Here is a 19,800-nt window from a genome sequence, read left to right on the forward strand (position 1 = left end):
TCATCTCATTTGTGTGTGTGTGTGTGTTCCTGTCTTACTGGATATTTGGCCTGAGGCCTCCAGCACAGGAGTCTGCAAGCAGTTCGGCAGAGCTGTGCTTGGTGCCAAAATGAGGACCCTCAGAAGACTTCACCCCAGTTAATATTCTTTGGGGTCTGAGGTTCTGTCAGTCCAGCAGTTTGTACTCAGTGCTCCCACCACAGGAGCTCAGGGGTCATGAACCAAGATTTCCGCAAGCCGCACAGTGTGCCAAACAAAAGGGAGCAGAACAATAACAAAGAATAAAAACTAAAATTATAAAGCTAACAGATATATTAGGAAAAATAGAAATGAAAAAATAACTGGAAGGTAAAACAGAACCACAATAGCAAAAAGAAAAAAAAACAAAACAGAGGACCAGAAAAGGCCTTGGCTGTGAGGGTGGGGTGTAGGGAGCGGGTGGGGTCCAGGCTCCGGGCCTGGGGTGCGGGGGCGGGACTTAGGACCCTAGCAGGCTCCCCAGGGCCTGAGTGGGTAGGGGAAACACTAGCAGCATTTTCCCGACTTTCTGAATCCTGGAAGATCTCTCCCCATCCCCATTGATCCCCCTGCAGTGAGGGGCCTCTCCAGGTGTGGGAACACCTCTCTTCCCCAAGCCAGGGGTGCCAGTCCTAACCTCCACTCCTCCCCACCCCAACATTCTACCTGGTCACTCGGGAGTTCCTCTTGTCCCCTTGTGTGTCAAGGTCCCCTACCAGCATCTGGTAGGCACCCTAAGTTACGAGGAAAGGTGAACTCCATGTCCTCCTACTCCTCCATAATAAAAGCCATATACAACAAACCCAAAGCAAACACCATTCTCTATGGTGAAAAACTGAAAGCATTTCCTCTAATACCAGGAATAAGACAGGATGTGTAGTCTCATTACTCTTTTCAACACAGTTTTGGAAGTCCTAGCCATGGCAATCAGACAAAAAAGAAGCCAAAGGAATCCAAATTGGAAAAGAAGTAAAACTGTCACTATTTGCAGCTGACATGATACGATACATAGAAAATCCTAAAGATGCCACCAGAAAATTATTAATACTAAAGCTAATCAGTGAATTTGGTAAAGTTGCAGGATACAAAATTAATGCCCAGAAATATCTTACATTCCTATATACTAACAATTAAAGATTAGCATGCAAAAGATCTCTACTCAGATAACTGTAAAACACTGATGAAAGAAATCAAAGATGACAAACATATGGAGAAATATACCACGTTCTTGGATTGGAAGAATCAATATTGTGAAATGATTATGTTACCCAAGGCAATCTAGAAATTCAATGCAATCTCTATCAAATTACCAATCACATTCTTCACAGAATTAGAACAAAAAATTTTACAGTTTGTGTGGAAATACAAAAGACCCTGAATAGGCAAAGGAACCTTGAGAAAGTAAAACAAAGCAATCAGGCTCCCTGACTTCAAACTATACCATAAAACTACAGTAATCAAGACAGTATGGTACCAGCACAAAAGAAGACATATAGATCAATGGTACAGAATAGAAAGTCTAGAGATAAACCCATACATCTATGGCCACCTAATCAATGACACAGGAGGCAAGGATATACAGTGGATAAAAGACAGCCTCTTCAATGAATGGTGCTGGGAAAATTGAACAGCTATGTGTAAAAGAATTAATTAGAACACTACATAACACCACACACACAAATAAACTCAAAATGGATTAAAGATCTAAATGTAAGACCAGACACTATAAAACTCTTAGAGGAAAACATAGGAAAAACACTCTGACATAAACAACAGCAAGATCTTTTTTTAACCTCCTAACGAAAATAAACACAAAAATAAGCAAATGAGACCTAATTAAACTTAAAAGCTTTTGTACAGCAAAGGAAACCACAACAAGATGAAAAACAACCCTCAGAATGGGAGAAAATATTTGCAAATGAAGCAATTAACAAAGGGTTAATTTCCAAAATATACAAACACCTCATGCAGCTCAATATCAAAAAAACAGACAGCCCAATCAAAAAATGAGCAGATCTAAACAGACACCTCTCTAAAGAAGACATACAGATGGCTAAGAGGCACATGAAAAGATGCTCAAGATCACTAATTATTAGAGAAACGCAAATCAAAAGTACAGATATCACCTCAGACCTGTCAGAATGGCCATCATCAAAATATTTACAAATAATAAATTACTGGAGAGGATGTGGCAAAAAGGAACCCTCTTGCACTATGTAAAGCTCAAAATTCTCCAAGCTAGACTTCAACAGTACATGAACAGAGACCTTCCAGCTGTTCAAGCTGTATTTAGAAAAGGCAGAGGAGCTGGCTCATTAGAAAAGACCCTGATGCTGGGGATGACAGAGAGTGAGATGGTTGGATGGCATCATTGACTTGACAGGCATGACTCCAGGAGTTGGTGATGGACAGGGAAGCCTGGCACGCTGCAGTCCATGGGGTCACAAAGAGTCAGACTCGACTTAGCAACTGAACTGAACTGAACTTGCACTATGGGTGGGAATGTATATTGATAAAGCCACTGTGGAAAACAGTATGGAGTTTCCTTTAAAACCTAAAAATAAAAGTACCATAAGACCCAGCAATCCCCATACGGGGCATATGTACTGAGCATATATACTTTTGGGGCATAATCCAAAAAGACACATGTAACCCCAATGTCACTGCAACACTATTTACAGTAGCCAGGACATGGAAACTAAACATCTAATGACAGGTGAATGGATAAGGAAGACATAGTACATATATACAATGAAATATTACTCAATCAGAAAAAGGAATGATACTGGGTCATTTGCAGAGAAGTGCATGGACCTAGAGTGAAGTTAGTCAGAGAAAAAGAAACATTGTATATTAATGCATACATGTGGAAACTATAAAATCGGTACTGCTGCTGCTGCTGCTGCTAAGTCGCTTCAGTCGTGTCCGACTCTGTGCGACCCCATAGAAGGCGGGCCACCAGGCTCCCCCGTCCCTGGGATTCTCCAGGCAAGAATACTGGAGTGGGTTGCCATTTCCTTCTCCAATGCATGAAAAAGAAAAGTGAAAGTGAAGTCGCTCAGTTGTGTAGGGCACTGAGAATGCCCTACATGAATGGGTTGGAATGAACCCATTTCCAGGGTAGGAACAGAGCCACTGATGCCGAGAATGAACGTGTGGACACGGGGTTAGGGGAAGGGGAGGGTGGGACAAACTGAGAGGCTAGGATTGACATACATACACTACCACGTGTAAGCTAGATAGCTGGTGGGAACCTGCTACAACGTTTAGGAAGCTCGGCTCGGCTCGGTGCTCTGTGATGACCTAGATGGGTAGGACCAGGGGTGGGGGATGATGGCAAGGAGGTGCAAAAAGGAAAGGATACATGTATACACAGAGCTGATTCACTTCACCAGAAAGTAACAGAACATTGTAAAGCAATTATACTTCTATAAAAAAGAGCATGAAATAAATAAAATGACTCAATTCTTAAGCTGTGTCTTTCTGTTGTTTTTGCAGTAAAAACGTTATAGCAGCACTAAAGGACTTCTTCCAAAAACAAAACCAAAGATACTCTCCAAACACAACTGGTTTCAGCTTTGCACATCCCTGCCCTGTTCTTTATTTGCATTAAAGGATCCATTTCATTTCTAACTCTCAGTCGATGAGAGACGAGTAAAGCCCCAGAGCTAAATGGTACTCCCAAAGGCAGAAGGTGTTCTCTGAGCACCATGACCGCACAGAAGAGAAGTGAATCATGGCCCCTCTTCACATCTCTTCCAGGCCCCCAAATTCCCATTTCTCGTTTACTTGTGATCCAAAAACTAAAAATAAATCATTGTTTTTCTCCTTTTGCATAACAATAAAAATTTTTCAAGACAGAATAGTCTGTTTCTCCCAGTGCTTAACAGCATTGGGCATGAAGAATATTCAGTTCCCAAACAAGAACAAAAGCAAATTGTGTCTTCCTTCAGGCTTCACATCTATTTCATCTCTTTAATATTAATCTGTAATCTCCTGGAATCAAAGGTGAGTGATAAAGAACAACAAATCACTGTTGCCACATTTAACACTTGTACATTTTATTTAATTAAATCAGCCATTGTACACATTGCAGCTATGTATTGTTAGTGTTGTATGTTTTCCGTTAACTAATACATGCCCTCAAAGATATATTCAATTAGTGTTATCACCATGGGAACAAGATGCTGATTCATCAACTGAAAATTCACTTCTTCTCACAGTATTCAAGTTTTTTGATTACACAGCAAAAATCAAAACCAAAAAAAGAAATAAAGGTGAATAACCATTATGTTGTTACACAGACATCATCTGCACTGCAAATAACACAACAGAAATGCTTTTCTTGAGCTCCAGTGAAGGTTTGGACAAGAAGGCCATGGTGTGCTCAAAAAGTTTCACCACTGGCCTCCCTCATTTTGGCTGCCGAAGAATGCTTTATTTCCTATCCAATTGCCAAAAAGTGCTATCATTCGAGGTTTAGGAGATTTGGCTTGTGGGAAACCTCCCTCCCAGGAAATTTTCTCTCTTGGCAACATTACTTGAAATGATGAAGTACCATTGTTTGTCATCTTTGTTTTTGACATTCGGAACAATGAGTCATTTTCGCACAACAGGAAAAGACCAGATAGAATTGGAAAATGTTCAATCCCTGGAGGATAGACTCTAGTTTTTAAAATTTTTAAATTTCATCTTCATTGAATATACTTTTCTTTAACAAATAACTGAGTCAAAATGTATACTGTTTATATGAATATATTTGTGAATATATATATATGTTAAAATGCTACACAGCTTCAACCACTAGAGTAGTGAGGGGTAGGACATGGAAACCACTCAGATGATTAAAGTCCCTTCTTTGAAACAGACAGACAGGAACGTGCACAAACGCACTTCCGAGTTTCCAAGGGAGTTCGGATTTCAAATAAATAAACTAAAAATTTTAAACCCAAACCAAAATTTTCAGGATTTCTCGATCTTGTCTGCAAGCTAAAAAACAGACCTAGCAGAAAAGTGAAAAGTGCTTGCTGAGGGTAAAAAGAACAAAAACCATCGATGTGATTAGAAGAGGGGTTTGTGGTTCAATTCTTAAATGCTACATGCAGGTATTAGAGAAGATATAAACCTGGAGAGAAAAAAAAAAAAAGAAGAAGAAACCACTTCAACATGGTGAAGGAGTTCAACCATTTGTGTTGGGCAAATCTTGTTTCCGATGAATTATCTACAGTGCAGTGGCCAGGAGAAAGTACCACCAATAAGACAGCGTGGTTTGCTAAAGCAGCAATGAAAACTGGGAAACTACAGTAGTTATAGCTTTTTAAAATACCCTGCCAACATGTCCCAAATCTAAAGGACCTGAAGATGCTGGACAGCTGTGGGATGCTGCTGCTGGCAACTGAACACCTCACTGCTTCATCTCGTTGCCTCGGCTCCCCGCCTCCCCACCCTCGATGACGGCTGGAGAGTCATAAATCGTGGCTGGCCAGCACCACCAGCAGTAAGTGCTTAGTTAGGACAGTTCTTCAAGGTTATGAACCCATCTTTAACTAGGAGCCAGGGCTACTCTGGAAATTCTAAGGACATGGTAGGTCTGAAGTGCTTCTTTTGTGGTAGAACTGTATTATCATTCGATTGTGTTAGCAATATCTTAATGAACCATGGTTCAGCAATCCCTCTAGAGGCCTTTTACTCCGTGATGCCCAGTGTAGTCATGATAGGCAGTGGTTTTAATTTTAATATAGTGTTCATCTGAGCATTAGCTATATACATCGTACACGGGTATCTCTTGGAAGGATTCCTATGTGTCATCATTTGAAGAGGTCTGCAGGTGAAGTTCTCCCGTTGAATGGATTTTCATGGAGCTTGTGCAGAAGCCAAGAAGAACAATGGAGGTGGCCAGGTCCCAGGTCAGCACAGACACAACAGAGTAGTGGATACAGCATCCAGAGTGAGGGATGCTATCTTTGGTCACAAATTAGCTTACAGTTAAAGAGGATGGGGGAAAACTCAAACCAAATGCCGCATGTTTCCTAGAAGTGAAATGTCAGGGTATCCCATTAATCAGGCCAGTGAGGTCACTCCTCTAATTAAACGGGACGTTGCATATTGAGTGAAGGTGTGGTTTCTGGTGTGAGAACTGGGCAGCCCCTCACTGGGCCTCTTGCTTCGAGTCCTCCTTGCAGAAATGCCGAAGGAGTTGCTGGAGGTCGTGCTGGAGGTCATCCTGGTCTAGGGCTTCTGGGACATCCTCCAGGTGCTCCAAGTAAATGCATTTTCCCTGCTGGTCCTTCACCACAGCCCTCTTCTGGGTTCTAGCTTTACTCATTGTTGTCCTGGAGGAAAGCAGACAAGAGAATGTTACATTCTTTCTTTACTGCTAAAGGCAGCTACTACCTTTGGCAGGAGGGGACCCAAGACACGAAGGCAGTACTTATTGTCGACGCCTCTGTACTGGGCGGTTGCCATCTCTGCACTTCTTTCTTTTAAACATGGCTCTCCTATTTAAATGACTCATGAGATTTCAAAAAAGTATTCTGGAACAAGGAGCATTTTTTTTTTAACTTTAAGAAATATTTCAAATAAATTAAATGTTGCTTTCATATGATTCTCTTAAGAACTAACCGTACAATCATGCCTGTTTTGATTAGGGCACTGCTTCATCTCGAAGTACTGTTATATTGGTACAGTTATTTTCCTGCATCCTTACTGCAAAGTGATCACACTGTGATTTGTTCCCTCTCTACTTGTAAATACAATTCTTCACTCCACAAATAAGTGGTGAACATGTCTTATGGACCAGGTACTATTATTATAATAGCAAGTAAGGAAACTGGATCTCAGAGAATTTAAGCAATGCTCCAAAAAAAAAAAAAAAAAAGCTCAGTTACTAGGGAGCAGGGCCCAAAATCAAAGATTTCAGGATTTGAATCTATAACCATGAGGCCACAGAGACCAACTTTATACCAGCATTGGAAGTATCAGTTTTTGAAGCTTTACCCAGTATTTTCCTTACAGATTCCTAGTGTCAAGAAGCTGAGGGTTCTGCCCACGGGCTGCCCTTAAGCATTATTCTTCCTTCTGACATCTCTACACATCTGTCAAGAACACCTTGATTTTTTAAATGGCTGACTTCAGTCAAAACACTTCTGGCTTACCTTTGGACATCTTGTCTCCTTCCGTCTCTTGTGTTGTCTTATCACCCCTTTCCTTTGAGTTTACCTGAATTATTTGGTATCTGAAAGCAAACTTTCATTTGTTCCTTTTGAGTAAAATGTCAAATTTGGTGCCAGGGGTGAAATCAGATTGTTTTATCACTATTCAGCATCCATATATATTTTTTTCGCCCAAAATGCAAATTTCTGACTGCTGCCACCAAGATCTAGCATAAACCTTTAGGGCGCTGGCGTTGGGGGTTAAGCTTCTATCAGAGGACACTGCTTGGTGTTTTGTGTCCACAAACGTCAATCAATGTGTTTATGAATACACTTACATATACGACTCAAACAGTGGAATGAACTGTATGCCTATCAGGGGAGCAGTGGGTATGATCAAATGTCTTCAGCAACATGTAAGATAAAGTGTTGTGGATCACAAATAGAGTTCCATAAACTAAGTAACTGTGGGACTGGACTGAGATGTCTATATTCCTGGCTTCAAATTCACCAGCTGTCACTGACAGTTTTGGATGAACTGGTCTCAATCTAATTCCATCTTAAGATCTCATGATGCTAGGGTGTGCGTGGTTTACGTGGTCCCATATGAATAACTGAGTAAAAAGACGTAAAAGTTCAGAGTATAAAAAGCACTTTATCCTTAATTCATATAGCATTTTTAAAGTTCTGTGAGCAATTACTCTCTCTTAAATTCCTAGCTGGGGGCTGTTTTTCACATGTGGTTGGAGGGTGGAATTGTGACAGAACCTTTAATTTCACTGTTCTAATTATTATGTTCTATAAGGCTAAAAATAGTCTTGTAGAGTACTATAAATGACCGTCTTTCTTTTCTTTTCACTGAAATGAAAAGCACAGCAGTAACTTCAATTTCCACTGTGTCTTCAATGAGAAGCTGAGAACATTTTGTTAATACACATGACATTGCTAGAAGTCCAGAAAGAAGTGCCCAAGTTTACACATCGAACAGGCGATGGGGATAAGGGTAGACCAGAAAGCCTCAGAGTGAATTCTTGTTCATATGCACAGATATGAGCTGCTTACTGCTTTTATAATACTTTTTGAATTTATTAGAGCCCCCGGTTTCAGCCTCACTAGGTACATTCAGCTTCATGGGTATCAAATTCATGCTCATGTTATTTGCCACTCACATGCAGGATCATGAAACAGCTTGTTAAAGACAAAAACCCATCAAAGGAATGATTTACCAAGATTGAGCTGAAGGCAGCTAGATTAATTTGTGAGCAATTTAATTGGATTCCTCTTACTCTGTTCTACAATGGAATATCCCAGATGGTTGGCCCAATGAAACTGGTGACTTGCTGAAATCTAGGAAGGGACTGTCTAACAGTCATCTATTATCATGTCTTAGTGTTACTTAAAAATTTTTTTATTTGTTCATTTATTTATGGCTGTGCTGGGTCTTCATTTCCGTGGTATGTGGGATCTTCCTGGACCAGGGATTGAACCCAGGTCTCCTGCATTGGCAAGTGGATTCCTCACCACTGAGCCACCAGGGAAGCACCTGAGTATTACTTTTAAAGCATCAGGAGAACACTTTAGGAATGACACAGCGACAGAAGTGTCACTTGACGGAAGTCTTAAAATGCAGGGTGAGTCTGTAGCTCCCAAAGGTTTTAGGGTAGATGTGAGGACTCTATTTATCTTTTCTTAAAATTAGAAAACTTTTAAAAAGTGTTAGTTGGCAAAGCATCACCCCATGCTAACCCAAACCTTCTAATTATTGATCCATCCTCCTTCAGGACTTCATTCTCTACTAAACTGGGGGAGTAGACTTTCATGTGGCTACCTGTGTAACTCAAAGCCTGAAATAAGGAAAAAACAGAACAAGACAAAGTCCATCATAAACCACAGACTTTAACTTAATCTACCACTCTGCTTAATGGATAGTCAATATAGAAATACATGCTTGAAAGGATAAAGAAAAGCAATTCTTAGGAGCAGATCTAAGGATCAGGTTTTATTTAACAGGTCTGTAAAATTTCTTCCATTCATGAAGGAGACTTGTTCAACTACTTTACAGTTGTCCCTGCCTATACTGGTTGATTTCTAATTTCCTCCTCGCCTCACCCTGCTCCTTTCCACAACGCAGACTTTAATGACAAATACAATCAATAATGACCAGAGGCAAAAACAAGCAACAAACAAATAAAGCCCAAAGTGTATAACTCAGGGGATTCTTCTTTTGATAGTTCAAGGTCACCAGTTGTCAAAATGTGAAGAACTAAAAGTATTATAAATAAAGTATGCTCTTAATATCCTAATGCATTCATATATAATCTCAGTGCATACTGTGGGTATAAAAGAGGGCATACACATAACATTTTGGAGAAGGCAATGGCACCCCACTTCAGTACTCTTGCCTGGAAAATCCTATGGACAGAGGAGCCTGGTAGGCTGTAGTCCATGGGGTCGCTAAGAGTCAGACACGACTGAGAGACTTCACTTTGACTTTTCACTTTCATGCACTGGAGAAGGAACTGGCAACCCACTCCAGTATTCTTGCCTAGACAATCCCAGGGATGGGGCAGCCTAGTGGGCTGCCATCTATGGGGTTGCACAGGGTCGGACATGACTGAAGCGACCTAGCAGCAGCAGCAGCAACACATAACATTTAACTTCAAAATGTTTCAATAGCGAAGAATGTTTCATAGACGTATTTGGCACATGCCCACCAGCCCTTAGCTGAATCTTTGGGACCAAATGTGTTTCAAATTTCAGGTTTTTTTCTTTTTTGGATTTTAGGTAATATGAGGTATACATGGTATATTCTAATATCTCAGTTGGGTTAGGGACAGCATCCTGAAATCATACCCATTAATATATCAATAGAAAAACACAAACATTCATTCTTTTGGAATAAAAAAGACTCCAAGTCATTACAATTCCTTGTCAGTTCACACTAAGTTTTTCTGCCAAACTAGCTTGCTACTATCTGAAAAAATTTGTTTTGGTTTTCAAAATTTGAGGAGTTTTTGTATTGTAGTAAGTGTTTATGGATATCACTATGGACCCATTTTGTAATTATTGAAAATCAGAACTTAATTATAAATGCTTGATTTATTTATGGTTATGAAAGATATCTGAATCTTCTTTAATGCTTATCATTGGAAATATCTGAGAATATCCGTGAGCAAAAATAAGGGGCAATATCTGATTTTTTCCCTTACGAACTGGAAGTACATGTCAGTTCTGAGACTTTAAGGCAAGAGGTACCATCATGCCCCCACTTTGGAGATTCTGATCCAGAATGAGCTGAAGTGAATTCTGGTCATATGCATTTTTAAAAACTCTTCAGGTGGCTCAAATGAACACATGTTGAGGAAAATTATTTCACTGTACACATTATTCAAATAGGAATTCTACGCTCTTGAATTATTCTGCAACCTTCCATGAATACAGGTATGGAATGACACAATGATAAATCATTTTCTTCTCAAACAGAAAGCACATAAAGACAAGGTGATGATGCTTCTATACCTCTTCAAAGTCATCTTTGGCTGAAGGAAGATCAGTGGCTAAACTAGAATCCCCCAGATGTTTCTCCATCCTCTCTCCATGGACCACAGTTGTCTTAACAACTTTGCTGACTCTACGGCCTTCCACTGGTTCAGCCTGAAATTGTGAGGTACTGGACAAAATGCTGGGCTCAGACAAAGTTACCTGATGAATGAAGGACACACAATACACAGTTTCTGATGACCAAAATGTAACAATGATGAATTTTTCCAGGCCAAAACCCACATACTACAATGGTGTATCTTAAAAACAGCATTTTGTCCACAAGAAGCAGAAAAAAACTACAATCAATTGGTAACATCTATGTAATGACCATACAGACACAGCACCAAATCAGCCACTTAATTCGCTGCTTGGACAGAGGTTGATCAGGAAGTTTCATGACTGAGGAACTGGCTGCTCAGTGCAGACACAGTGCCCTACGGATGAACTCTCTTTTCCCAAGTGTAAATGGGTTGTTCTGATGTTATGAAGACAAAATTAACCATCAAAGAAGGAACTTAGAGAGACACGAGAAACTGAAAATGTAGGTTTTTAGAGAACCTCATGTGTATAATAATAAAATTTTGAGGATGTGAATGGATGCAAGATGGTGAGAATGTCCCAAACTACATGTCAAAGAGAGTAAATACGCTTCTGAAAGAGGGAAGTAAAACAGGAAGAAATAAAACTACAAATCAAGGGAGTTTCTGGATCCTGATTTCAGTGACTCTGAAATGCAGAAGTTGAGAAATCCAGTGTTTATCAAAGGTGCCCTAGAGAAGGCTGCGGTGACTGACTGGGCACAGCACCACAGTGCATTTGCACAAATTTTTTTTTTTTCAGAATCTACCACTTGCCAGCTAATAGGATTGCTGTCTTTAAAATTCTGACTTTTGGATGTCTGCTCCTGTCAATTGAATTAATGAGAAAGTGGGAATGAAAAGGACCAAAGACAATCAGTACAGTGGTTACAAATCTCCCTCGTGGTTATTTAAAAATTTTCTACATCACAAAGACAAAAAAAATCAATGTGTAACTAAACACAGACTGCCTTACAAAGGGGAGAAGTGAGGCCAACAGGATTAAACTATCTCGTCCAGCTCTTGTGAGCTCTCTTTTACACCTCTCCACAAAGTCAGTTCTGGAGACGTTATGGGCTCACCTCTGACTGCTCGGTGTCACTCTTCAGTACAATGCGTTTTATGACTTTGGAATAGCCATCCCCTTCTTCAACACTGATAGAATCCTGTGGAGTTCCCTGCATCGTAATCTCTTCTTTCTCTGTGCCATCAGAGGAGATGAACCGCCTAATAATTTTCCTAGTAACCTAGAAGACATTTTATTCATGTAACTTGTTTTTAAGGGACAGTGCCAGGGTACTGATACGCGTTTAGACAGAAAACTTGAATCTATCATGTTAAGATACTTAAGATAATACCTTCTTTACCACGGTGTGTCCATGCTCGTCGATGTATTCTTCTTCTGTGACTGTTTCTGGGGGTATGTCAGGCATATCATCTCCCTACACAGTTGAGAGAAAAGGGTCACTTCTGTGTTTAACATCAGTGCTAAAGAACTACTCCCAAGTGCTTATAATGCAAGGAATGTTAGAAAATTAAAGGAGCTTTGAGAAGCATTGCTGAGATGCCAAATCCTGTCAAGTAGTAAGTCCAAAAAAAAAAAAGGTGGGTAATAACATGCTAGAAAATCTGACCAAAGTTAGCTCAAACTTAAACAAACAAAAATAGACCAGCCAGAGGTGAGGTGGGTAGAGCTGGGGATGCTAAATCTTGCTCTTGCTGTTCGTTCTCTCAGAGGGAGGCTGTGGATGTCATTACTGCTGCATTTCTTTACAAACAGAACTTAGGAGGGTTAAGGATCTGCTTTCTGAAGGCCATGCACTACCTAAGGAGCATGCCAAGCCCTCCACTCCAGGCTGCTCACTCTCAAAGGGTTATGGGGACAGAAGTGTCCTGGACGTGCAGTAACGGAACAACTGGTACCTGAATAATCACTCGTCGGCGGACAACCCTGGTTGTTACCATCGCCTCCTCATCTGAGCTGGCCTCCAGCTCACCTAATTCCTCTGTTAGCTCCTGGTGGAAGCATGGAAGCAGGGTTTCTGTTTATCATGCTAAGGAATGTCTCTTCACTACAGGTTTCTATTTTAGCTCACACTGGTTTCTGCAAGTTCTATTCGTGGAGGCTTCGGTAGAAAAGCCAGGAAGGGTGAAAAAGGCACATGCTGGGCTCAGACTTCAGTGAGAATATAGCCTTTTGTTTACCGAATTAAAAAAAAATCTGAAATTCTGAGAGCGGCCTGAGCACCCATCCGTCAAACTGCATCAGAAGAAAGAAGCAACTTGCCCACTCTTCTTGGACTTCAACTCCTGATGCAGGCACAGATCACAGGCAGCTCAAAAAACACCTGTGAGCTGTTGATTCTTGGGCTCAGGCGTGGAGTGACCCACCAAAGGCACAGAAATAGCCTATGCTTGTAGAAGAACTTTCTGCAGGAAGCCAAAATTTCCTGTAGCTAGTATCTGGCCAGTAGTGAGTTTCCCTGCCATCAAGGAAGACAGGCTATGAATAGTATTAGACTCGCTGTGCAGAGAAGCTGAGGTGCAGAGGCCAATCCAATTTTATGGGTCTGACCCAAAGCCAGAGCCGGAGCTAAGGTCATAACTTTAGATGAAAACATATCTCTTGGGAGCCATATATTGAATCATTCTTTCCTAATGGAATGCTATTTTTAAAAATTCTATTGAAAAATAGAAAAGATTACTCAACTAAATTTTGTCAACATACTTTAAAATTTCACTTATATTTCCATATTCTTTCGTGCTGCAGGAAAACATGTAAATTTCCAGCCAAATTATACTTTAAGTACACTTAAGAACCTACTGCCTAGAAATATGGTCAGTAAGAAAAGTGACTGAAATTGGACCCTTAAGTCAGGGTCATGAGATGAAAAGGGTCAAAATAGGAAGCTTAAGAGAAGGAATTAGAAATTCATCAATAATAAGTAGAATAGCCCCACATAAATAATGTGGAATATAGGGCAATTTATCAAAATTTACTCATGTGCATAGGACAGATTAAATATATGAATTATCCAGGTAATTGTTTCAAGTGTCCAGTTCAGTTAGCCTATATATTCATAGACTAAAATTGGCAAATTTTAAGTTCAGACAACATCTATGAAACATTTTTACTAGAAATTCATTTAAGCCAAGAACTTGAGAGACGAATAAAGGCTGTACAAAGGCAAACTTGGAATAAACATCCATTCATGGGATGAATTCATTATTTAAAATAGCTGCCAAAATTTGGAGCAGTTCTTATCTGCCTGGATCTCCCCTAATTTTAAACTATGATTTTAGATAAATCTTGCCAGCAGACATCACACTCAGAGTGAACAAAAACAAATGTAGATGCTAAGCCCGAAGATATTTTCCCTCCAGTCTTAATTCTTTTATAAAACATTCTTTCCTAAAAGATGTATATGCATGCTTTAAAAATACTCTGACATATAAAATGTTTTTAAATCCAAAAAAGGAAAAATATATCTAATTTTATTTATATTGTTTAATTCAGAAAGATGTTCACACTTGTGTGTGTGTGTGTGTGTGTGTGTGTGTGTGTGTATGTGTGTGACTCCTTCAGGGAGCTATTGAAAATGCTGGTTCTTGTCCTTTTCCCTCCCTGGGTTCATTCTGATCCAGGAGTTCTGAGGAAGGAGCGATACGAACCATTCAGACCGTGTTCTGAGAATAAATGGTTCAACTCAGTTCCTTAAGATGGTCTCCACCTCTCTTCACAATATCAAAACCTCACTTAAAAACAAAGAAAAGACAGTGACACGTCCTCATGCTGCTATTGGTTTGCTGACTTTTGGAACCAGCCATCAATGTAGGTGTAATGTCCTTTTTCTGAGTCATTCTTAAAATAAATAGGAGCTCTCACTTGGAAATAATACTTCCTCTAATGAGAAACATTTGCTTTGGGAGGTAAACCCCACTCAGTACCCACAATTGGTGTGCTTATCCCCTGACCGCACAGACAGACTTGCCAAGAGGGCAGATTCCAGCACTCTCCCACGGCTGGCCAGCTTACCTGATGCTTGGTAAATTCCCCTCACTAGTCATCTTTATTTATAAGATAACTAATTCTGAAAGGTAATATCAGGTATATTATTTCACCCCAATGCTCATTTTTCTTAGCAAAAGGGTTTCCAACTATAAAACTGGGGCTGATGGTCAAAGAGCTAGAATCAGAACCATGTAGTACTCTTTTTCTAGATTCACAGGTTCTCAGGTTTTAAAAGGGATTGGCGGGCTTCCCATGGCCCAAGTTAATTAATTTGGCAAGCTGTTCTGTGAGAAAAACAGGTCACTGCAGAAATGGACATGGGAGAGGGTGTGGAGCTTTGTTCCATGTGGGCAAAGAGACAGAGGGGGAGATTTTACCTTTTGAAAAGCAGCATCTTCATCAAGCTTCTCGAAGGCCTGAGGCTGGTCCTCGGCTGACTCCACGATCACGAGGCTGGTTTTCCGAGGTGAACTCTCCTCTCTGCTTTCGGGGGTCTCCTCAGGTTCCTGCACAACTGGAGAGCCTCCCCGCTCACTCGATGTCGGGGTTTGGAGATACAGCCTCTCCTCCTCGGGAGGGGTGACAATTTCCTCGGGTGTCTTGGCGAGAGAGCCTGATGTTCCCGTGGCCTTCTGAGTCTCTGACATTTCTGTCCCTGGGGTTGTCACACTGAAATGGAAAAGCCCCAGTATACCATGAGAACACAGGCATTTGTGCCCCCGCTGAAGGAAGGGAAGATGAAATCTGTCTTCATAGTCCATGGAAGTATAAATATGTTTTCTAAATTTGGCCAAGAAATGAACTGTGAACAAATATTGTATGTAAAATATAGTTACAGCACATTGATGTTGCATTGACTGGGAAAGATGCATTTTAAAAAGGTAAAAATTATTCTCAAATGTATTACCATTTCCTAATCTCTACAAAGTAGGGTAATAAATAATATGAGATATTAATAAATAAATAATTTCATCTTTCTTTGATAATTCAAGGTAATACTGATGATCTGAGGAGGTTTATACAAGAAAGATCCATGGACAATAAGCTTTCTGAAGCAAGACCAAAATTTGGCAAAAATTTTAAAAAGCAATATATAAACCCCATGTTAAATATAGTTACCATAATCATAAATAGAGGGAGATTCTTGTTGTATCTCTGGAAAATCGTTATTACTTGATAAGATCTTTTGGTATTGTAACTTTTTCTATTGATACAGTTTAAGTAATGCAATGTTTATAATTGCAATTTCTTTTTTAAAAAATTATTTGGTTACACCAGGTCTTAGTTGAGGCACGCGGGATCTAGTTTCCTGACCAGAGATTGGGTGCATGGAGTCTTAGCCACTAGACTACCAGGGATGGTCCTATCATCTCAATTTCTAAAAGAAAAAAAAAAGTTCCCCTACTTTATTATAATTTTCTGTCACGCTATAGATGTTAAATGCCCCGAGTGCTTTTCTGATAGTCCCTCTTTGCTTCCCATCTTTTCCTTCTTCCTTCTGTCTTTTCCTGACCTCTCCTTTATGCTCCCCCCTACAATCTAAAGGTGGGTGGGTGAGAAGGCGGTGCTCTGTGGAAGGCAAGGTCATCTTAATGCCCATTTTACCCTCTTCTCCAAATCCAGTGATTTCAGCATAAAGCTCAGTCAATGACAAAGAGCCTCCTGACACACTATTCTCACATTTCAGGGCAGGGACATGCTTGCCTTTCTCATGATCTGGTCGGTTTTCTAGACAAGTGTCATTTAAGAAACTTTCTTTTGCTTTTGCTTTTGCTTCTAGGAAGCCCAGAGCTTGAGTTCTAAGCTCACTGCACTCTGCAGCTTCCTTTATCCAGAAGCTCTCTAGACGACTTCTCTTCATTCCCATTCCAACCTCGAACGGTCTTTCAATCTGTGTGCGTAATTTGTGTGGCATTTCTATATTTATTGTCAGCTATCTCATAGCTTTGTTGAAATACACATGGTGGCTTCTCCTGCACTGGCCCTGTTCACACTCTGCACCAGTCAGAACACAACCGGCACGCACACACAGAGGTGAGGTGCAGCCTGGTACACAAGTCATGGCCGCACGGTCTACAGCGTCAACAGTGCCTTCAGAGACACACCCTTGACCTCTGACCCTGTGAGGTGAGTAAAGTGGATATTATTATCATAATCGATAGATGTGGAAACGGAAACTCAAAGGGCTTAGGCATTCATCCAAGGTCACCGAACTGGAAAGTGGTTCAAGCAGACTTGTGCCGTGCAATGCTGTCACACGACGTCTATTAAATATCTTGCTTCTTTTCCTCTAGTTCTGGCACTTGTTATCTGTGGGGTCACTTGAGAACTATCTGAAAATGCTTTACGCTTGGACATGGCTGGCACCCTCACCAAGTTGGCTGGCATCTCTGGACTGACCCAGCACAGCCTTTCTTTTGGAACTCACAAGTATTCTTGCTGTTCAAGAGATGACTCCTCAGGCAGGTCTTGCATTTTCCCTGAGAAATCCTGTTGAACTTGCTCCTTCTGGGTCTGGGGAAGGAGCTCGGTTGCAGAGCCGTCACCCTCAGTTTTGGGGATGCCATCCTGAAAAGTGGAGTAACCAACAGAAATGTCTTCCTCCGAGACGATGGGAGGGTGGTCAGAGGCCTCGTCCTCTTTAGAAGCAGCATGCTCCTCTTTCTGCTTGTGCTGGGCAGTGCATAGCTCCTCTTGGAGTACTGAGAACCCTAGAGGGGAGAATGACTCAAAGTAAGTGCTTAATTGAAGCTTAACTATATTAAGTAGGTATTTATTAAGTAACTATGCCACGTCTGTGATAGGTTCATGGTTACAAAGTTGATAGAGGCACCGTGTCTGCTTTCCATCTAATACTGACCATCTAGGGAAGCACAGGCAAGTAAGAAATATGAAAATGCACAGTGACTGGGCCACCAGTGCTAGCTGATGAGCTACCAGGGAAGTTCATCCACAGGGTTAAACAATCAGGAAAGGAAATGCAGAGGGTGCGACATCTTCAGGAGACCTAAAGATAAGCAGGAATCCACTGCAATAGTCAAGGCATAAACCTACGTAGTAAGAAGAGGGTTAAGAAGAATGGTAATAAAAATACTACTACTACTAGCTAACACATTCTGAATATTTATACTACACATCAGGTACCATTATGGGCTTCCCAGGTGGTGCTAGTGGTAAAGAACCTGTCTGCCGAGGCAGGAGACATAAGAGACACGGGTTTGAACCTTGGATATGGAAGATCCCCTGGAGGAGGGCATGGCATCCCACTCCAGTATTCTTGCTTGGCGAATCCCATGGACAGAGGAGCCTGGTGGGCTACAGTCCATAGGGTCGCAAAGAACCAGACACGACTGAAGCGACCTAGCACAGCACGGGAACTATTATAGGTGCTTTGCAAGTAAGAACATGTATTAAACAAACACTCTGAGGTGAGCACTCTTTTTATGAAAAAGGTCTCTTAGGCCAGGCCACGGAATTTCATCACATCAAAGGCAGTAAGGAGTAACTGAAAAATTTTTCGGCAGAGATGTGACTGACGTTCATCTCTCTCTCTATTCACTCAACAGATATAATATGTTGAGTTTTATATCTACTAGGTGTTTAGATGCTGGATACATAGTAGTAAACAGGACAGGAAAAGTTTCTGGCCTCACTGAATTTGCATTTCTGCAGATATAGATTTATAATAACTTCTACGGGGCAAGGAAGCCAGGGGAAAAGTACAGAGTAAAACAGGGCCAGTGTTTCAGATAAACTTGTCAGAAAAGGCTCCTTTCAGGAGCTGATACTTGAGCAGAGGCCTGAATAAAGTGAGAGAAAAAGGTACCTGATGATCTGAGGGAAGAATACCTCAGAACAGAGGAGACAGAAAGCACCAGAGCCTAGAAGCCTGAGAAGACGGAGGCGCTCAGGGAGCAGCCCAGAAGTCAGGTGTCTCGGACTTGGAAAGACAGGGAGAGAAGGGAGACAGGACAAGCTATGAGGCTCCCGCTGACAATAATACATGCCACTGTGTGAATTTACAGAATGCAAACTGCACAAAGACACTGAGGAAGACTACCCTGTGAAACAGGGGAAAAAAAGAAGAGAGGGTATCATTTTAAGAAGGAGAAGAAGGGATTAATTTTCTGTGTCCAATGTTACAAGCGGGTAAAGGAAGATGAAGACTGAGTTGCTCAGTGCATTTGGTGATGAGGAGAAACTGGTGAATTTTGCAAGATTCTTTTCTGTTGAGTGGTGATGACCACACATGGCCTGTATGGATTCTAGAGACAGTTCTATAGAGAACAGGAAGAGGAAAAGTAGAGATGGGAAAGTTAGACTCTTCTTTGGAAGAGATTTCCCATGAAATGGCTGGAGAAACAGAACCATCAGGGGGACATGTTGGATTTGCTTTGCTTTGTTTTTTAAAGCTGGGATCTATGAAGTACATTGTAATGCTCTAGAGCATGGTTGTAGGAAGACAGAGTGGGTCACTGCAGGAGAGAAGCCCATAGCTGGTAAAGGGGATGAAATCCAGTATGAAAGACGAGATGATGGTTTTAGCAAAGCAAGGCCATTTCATACAGCACGGAAGGTAGAGTACAAGCACTGAGACGCACGTAAGTTGGGAGATTTTGTGGTGAACGGATATGGACATTTGCTTATAGTTATTTTTTCTAAAAATGTGAATTATGATCAGGTTGGAAAAAACGAAAAGAAGAGAAATATTGGAGGCATGAAAGAAGAGAAAGTGCAAAAATAGTGATGAGACAGACAGAAGGAGAAACAGTCAGTGAGAATGGAAATGAATGAGGGTAAATTAGGGAAATTTTAGTATCAAAAATGAGGCAGGAACAATGGCTGGAGGTCCAGTGGGTTTGAAGATGACTGTGTAGAAGCAAAAGATGATGCAAGTGTAATACCTCAAGTTAGGACTTGGAAGTAGTACAGTCACTGAGGACTCAGTTTGGGTCGCAGGCATAGAAACGGTTACTAAGGTAGAGTAAAAGACACAAGC

The 19,800-nt window shown here is 40.9% G+C and overlaps 1 protein-coding gene across 1 annotated transcript in view; it reads right to left on the reverse strand.

Annotated features, from left to right (window-relative positions):
• Positions 1 to 4,068: 4,068 nt before the first annotated feature.
• The window catches only part of ANK2 (ankyrin 2), a 251,070-nt gene continuing 235,338 nt past the window's right edge, over positions 4,069 to 19,800 (reverse strand). Inside the window, exons 44-51 of the mRNA XM_052641694.1 lie at positions 17,230 to 17,512; positions 15,179 to 15,470; positions 12,713 to 12,805; positions 12,148 to 12,231; positions 11,872 to 12,036; positions 10,689 to 10,871; positions 8,922 to 9,013; positions 4,069 to 6,350 (exon numbers count right to left, since the gene is read on the reverse strand). Of these exons, the coding sequence (XP_052497654.1) occupies positions 6,167 to 6,350; positions 8,922 to 9,013; positions 10,689 to 10,871; positions 11,872 to 12,036; positions 12,148 to 12,231; positions 12,713 to 12,805; positions 15,179 to 15,470; positions 17,230 to 17,512 (1,376 nt within the window). The 3' untranslated portion in view covers positions 4,069 to 6,166. The remainder of the gene's footprint in view (positions 6,351 to 8,921; positions 9,014 to 10,688; positions 10,872 to 11,871; positions 12,037 to 12,147; positions 12,232 to 12,712; positions 12,806 to 15,178; positions 15,471 to 17,229; positions 17,513 to 19,800) is intronic.

The sequence above is a fragment of the Budorcas taxicolor genome, chromosome 6, assembly GCF_023091745.1.
Source record: "Budorcas taxicolor isolate Tak-1 chromosome 6, Takin1.1, whole genome shotgun sequence".
Taxonomy (NCBI): Eukaryota; Metazoa; Chordata; class Mammalia; order Artiodactyla; family Bovidae; genus Budorcas; species Budorcas taxicolor.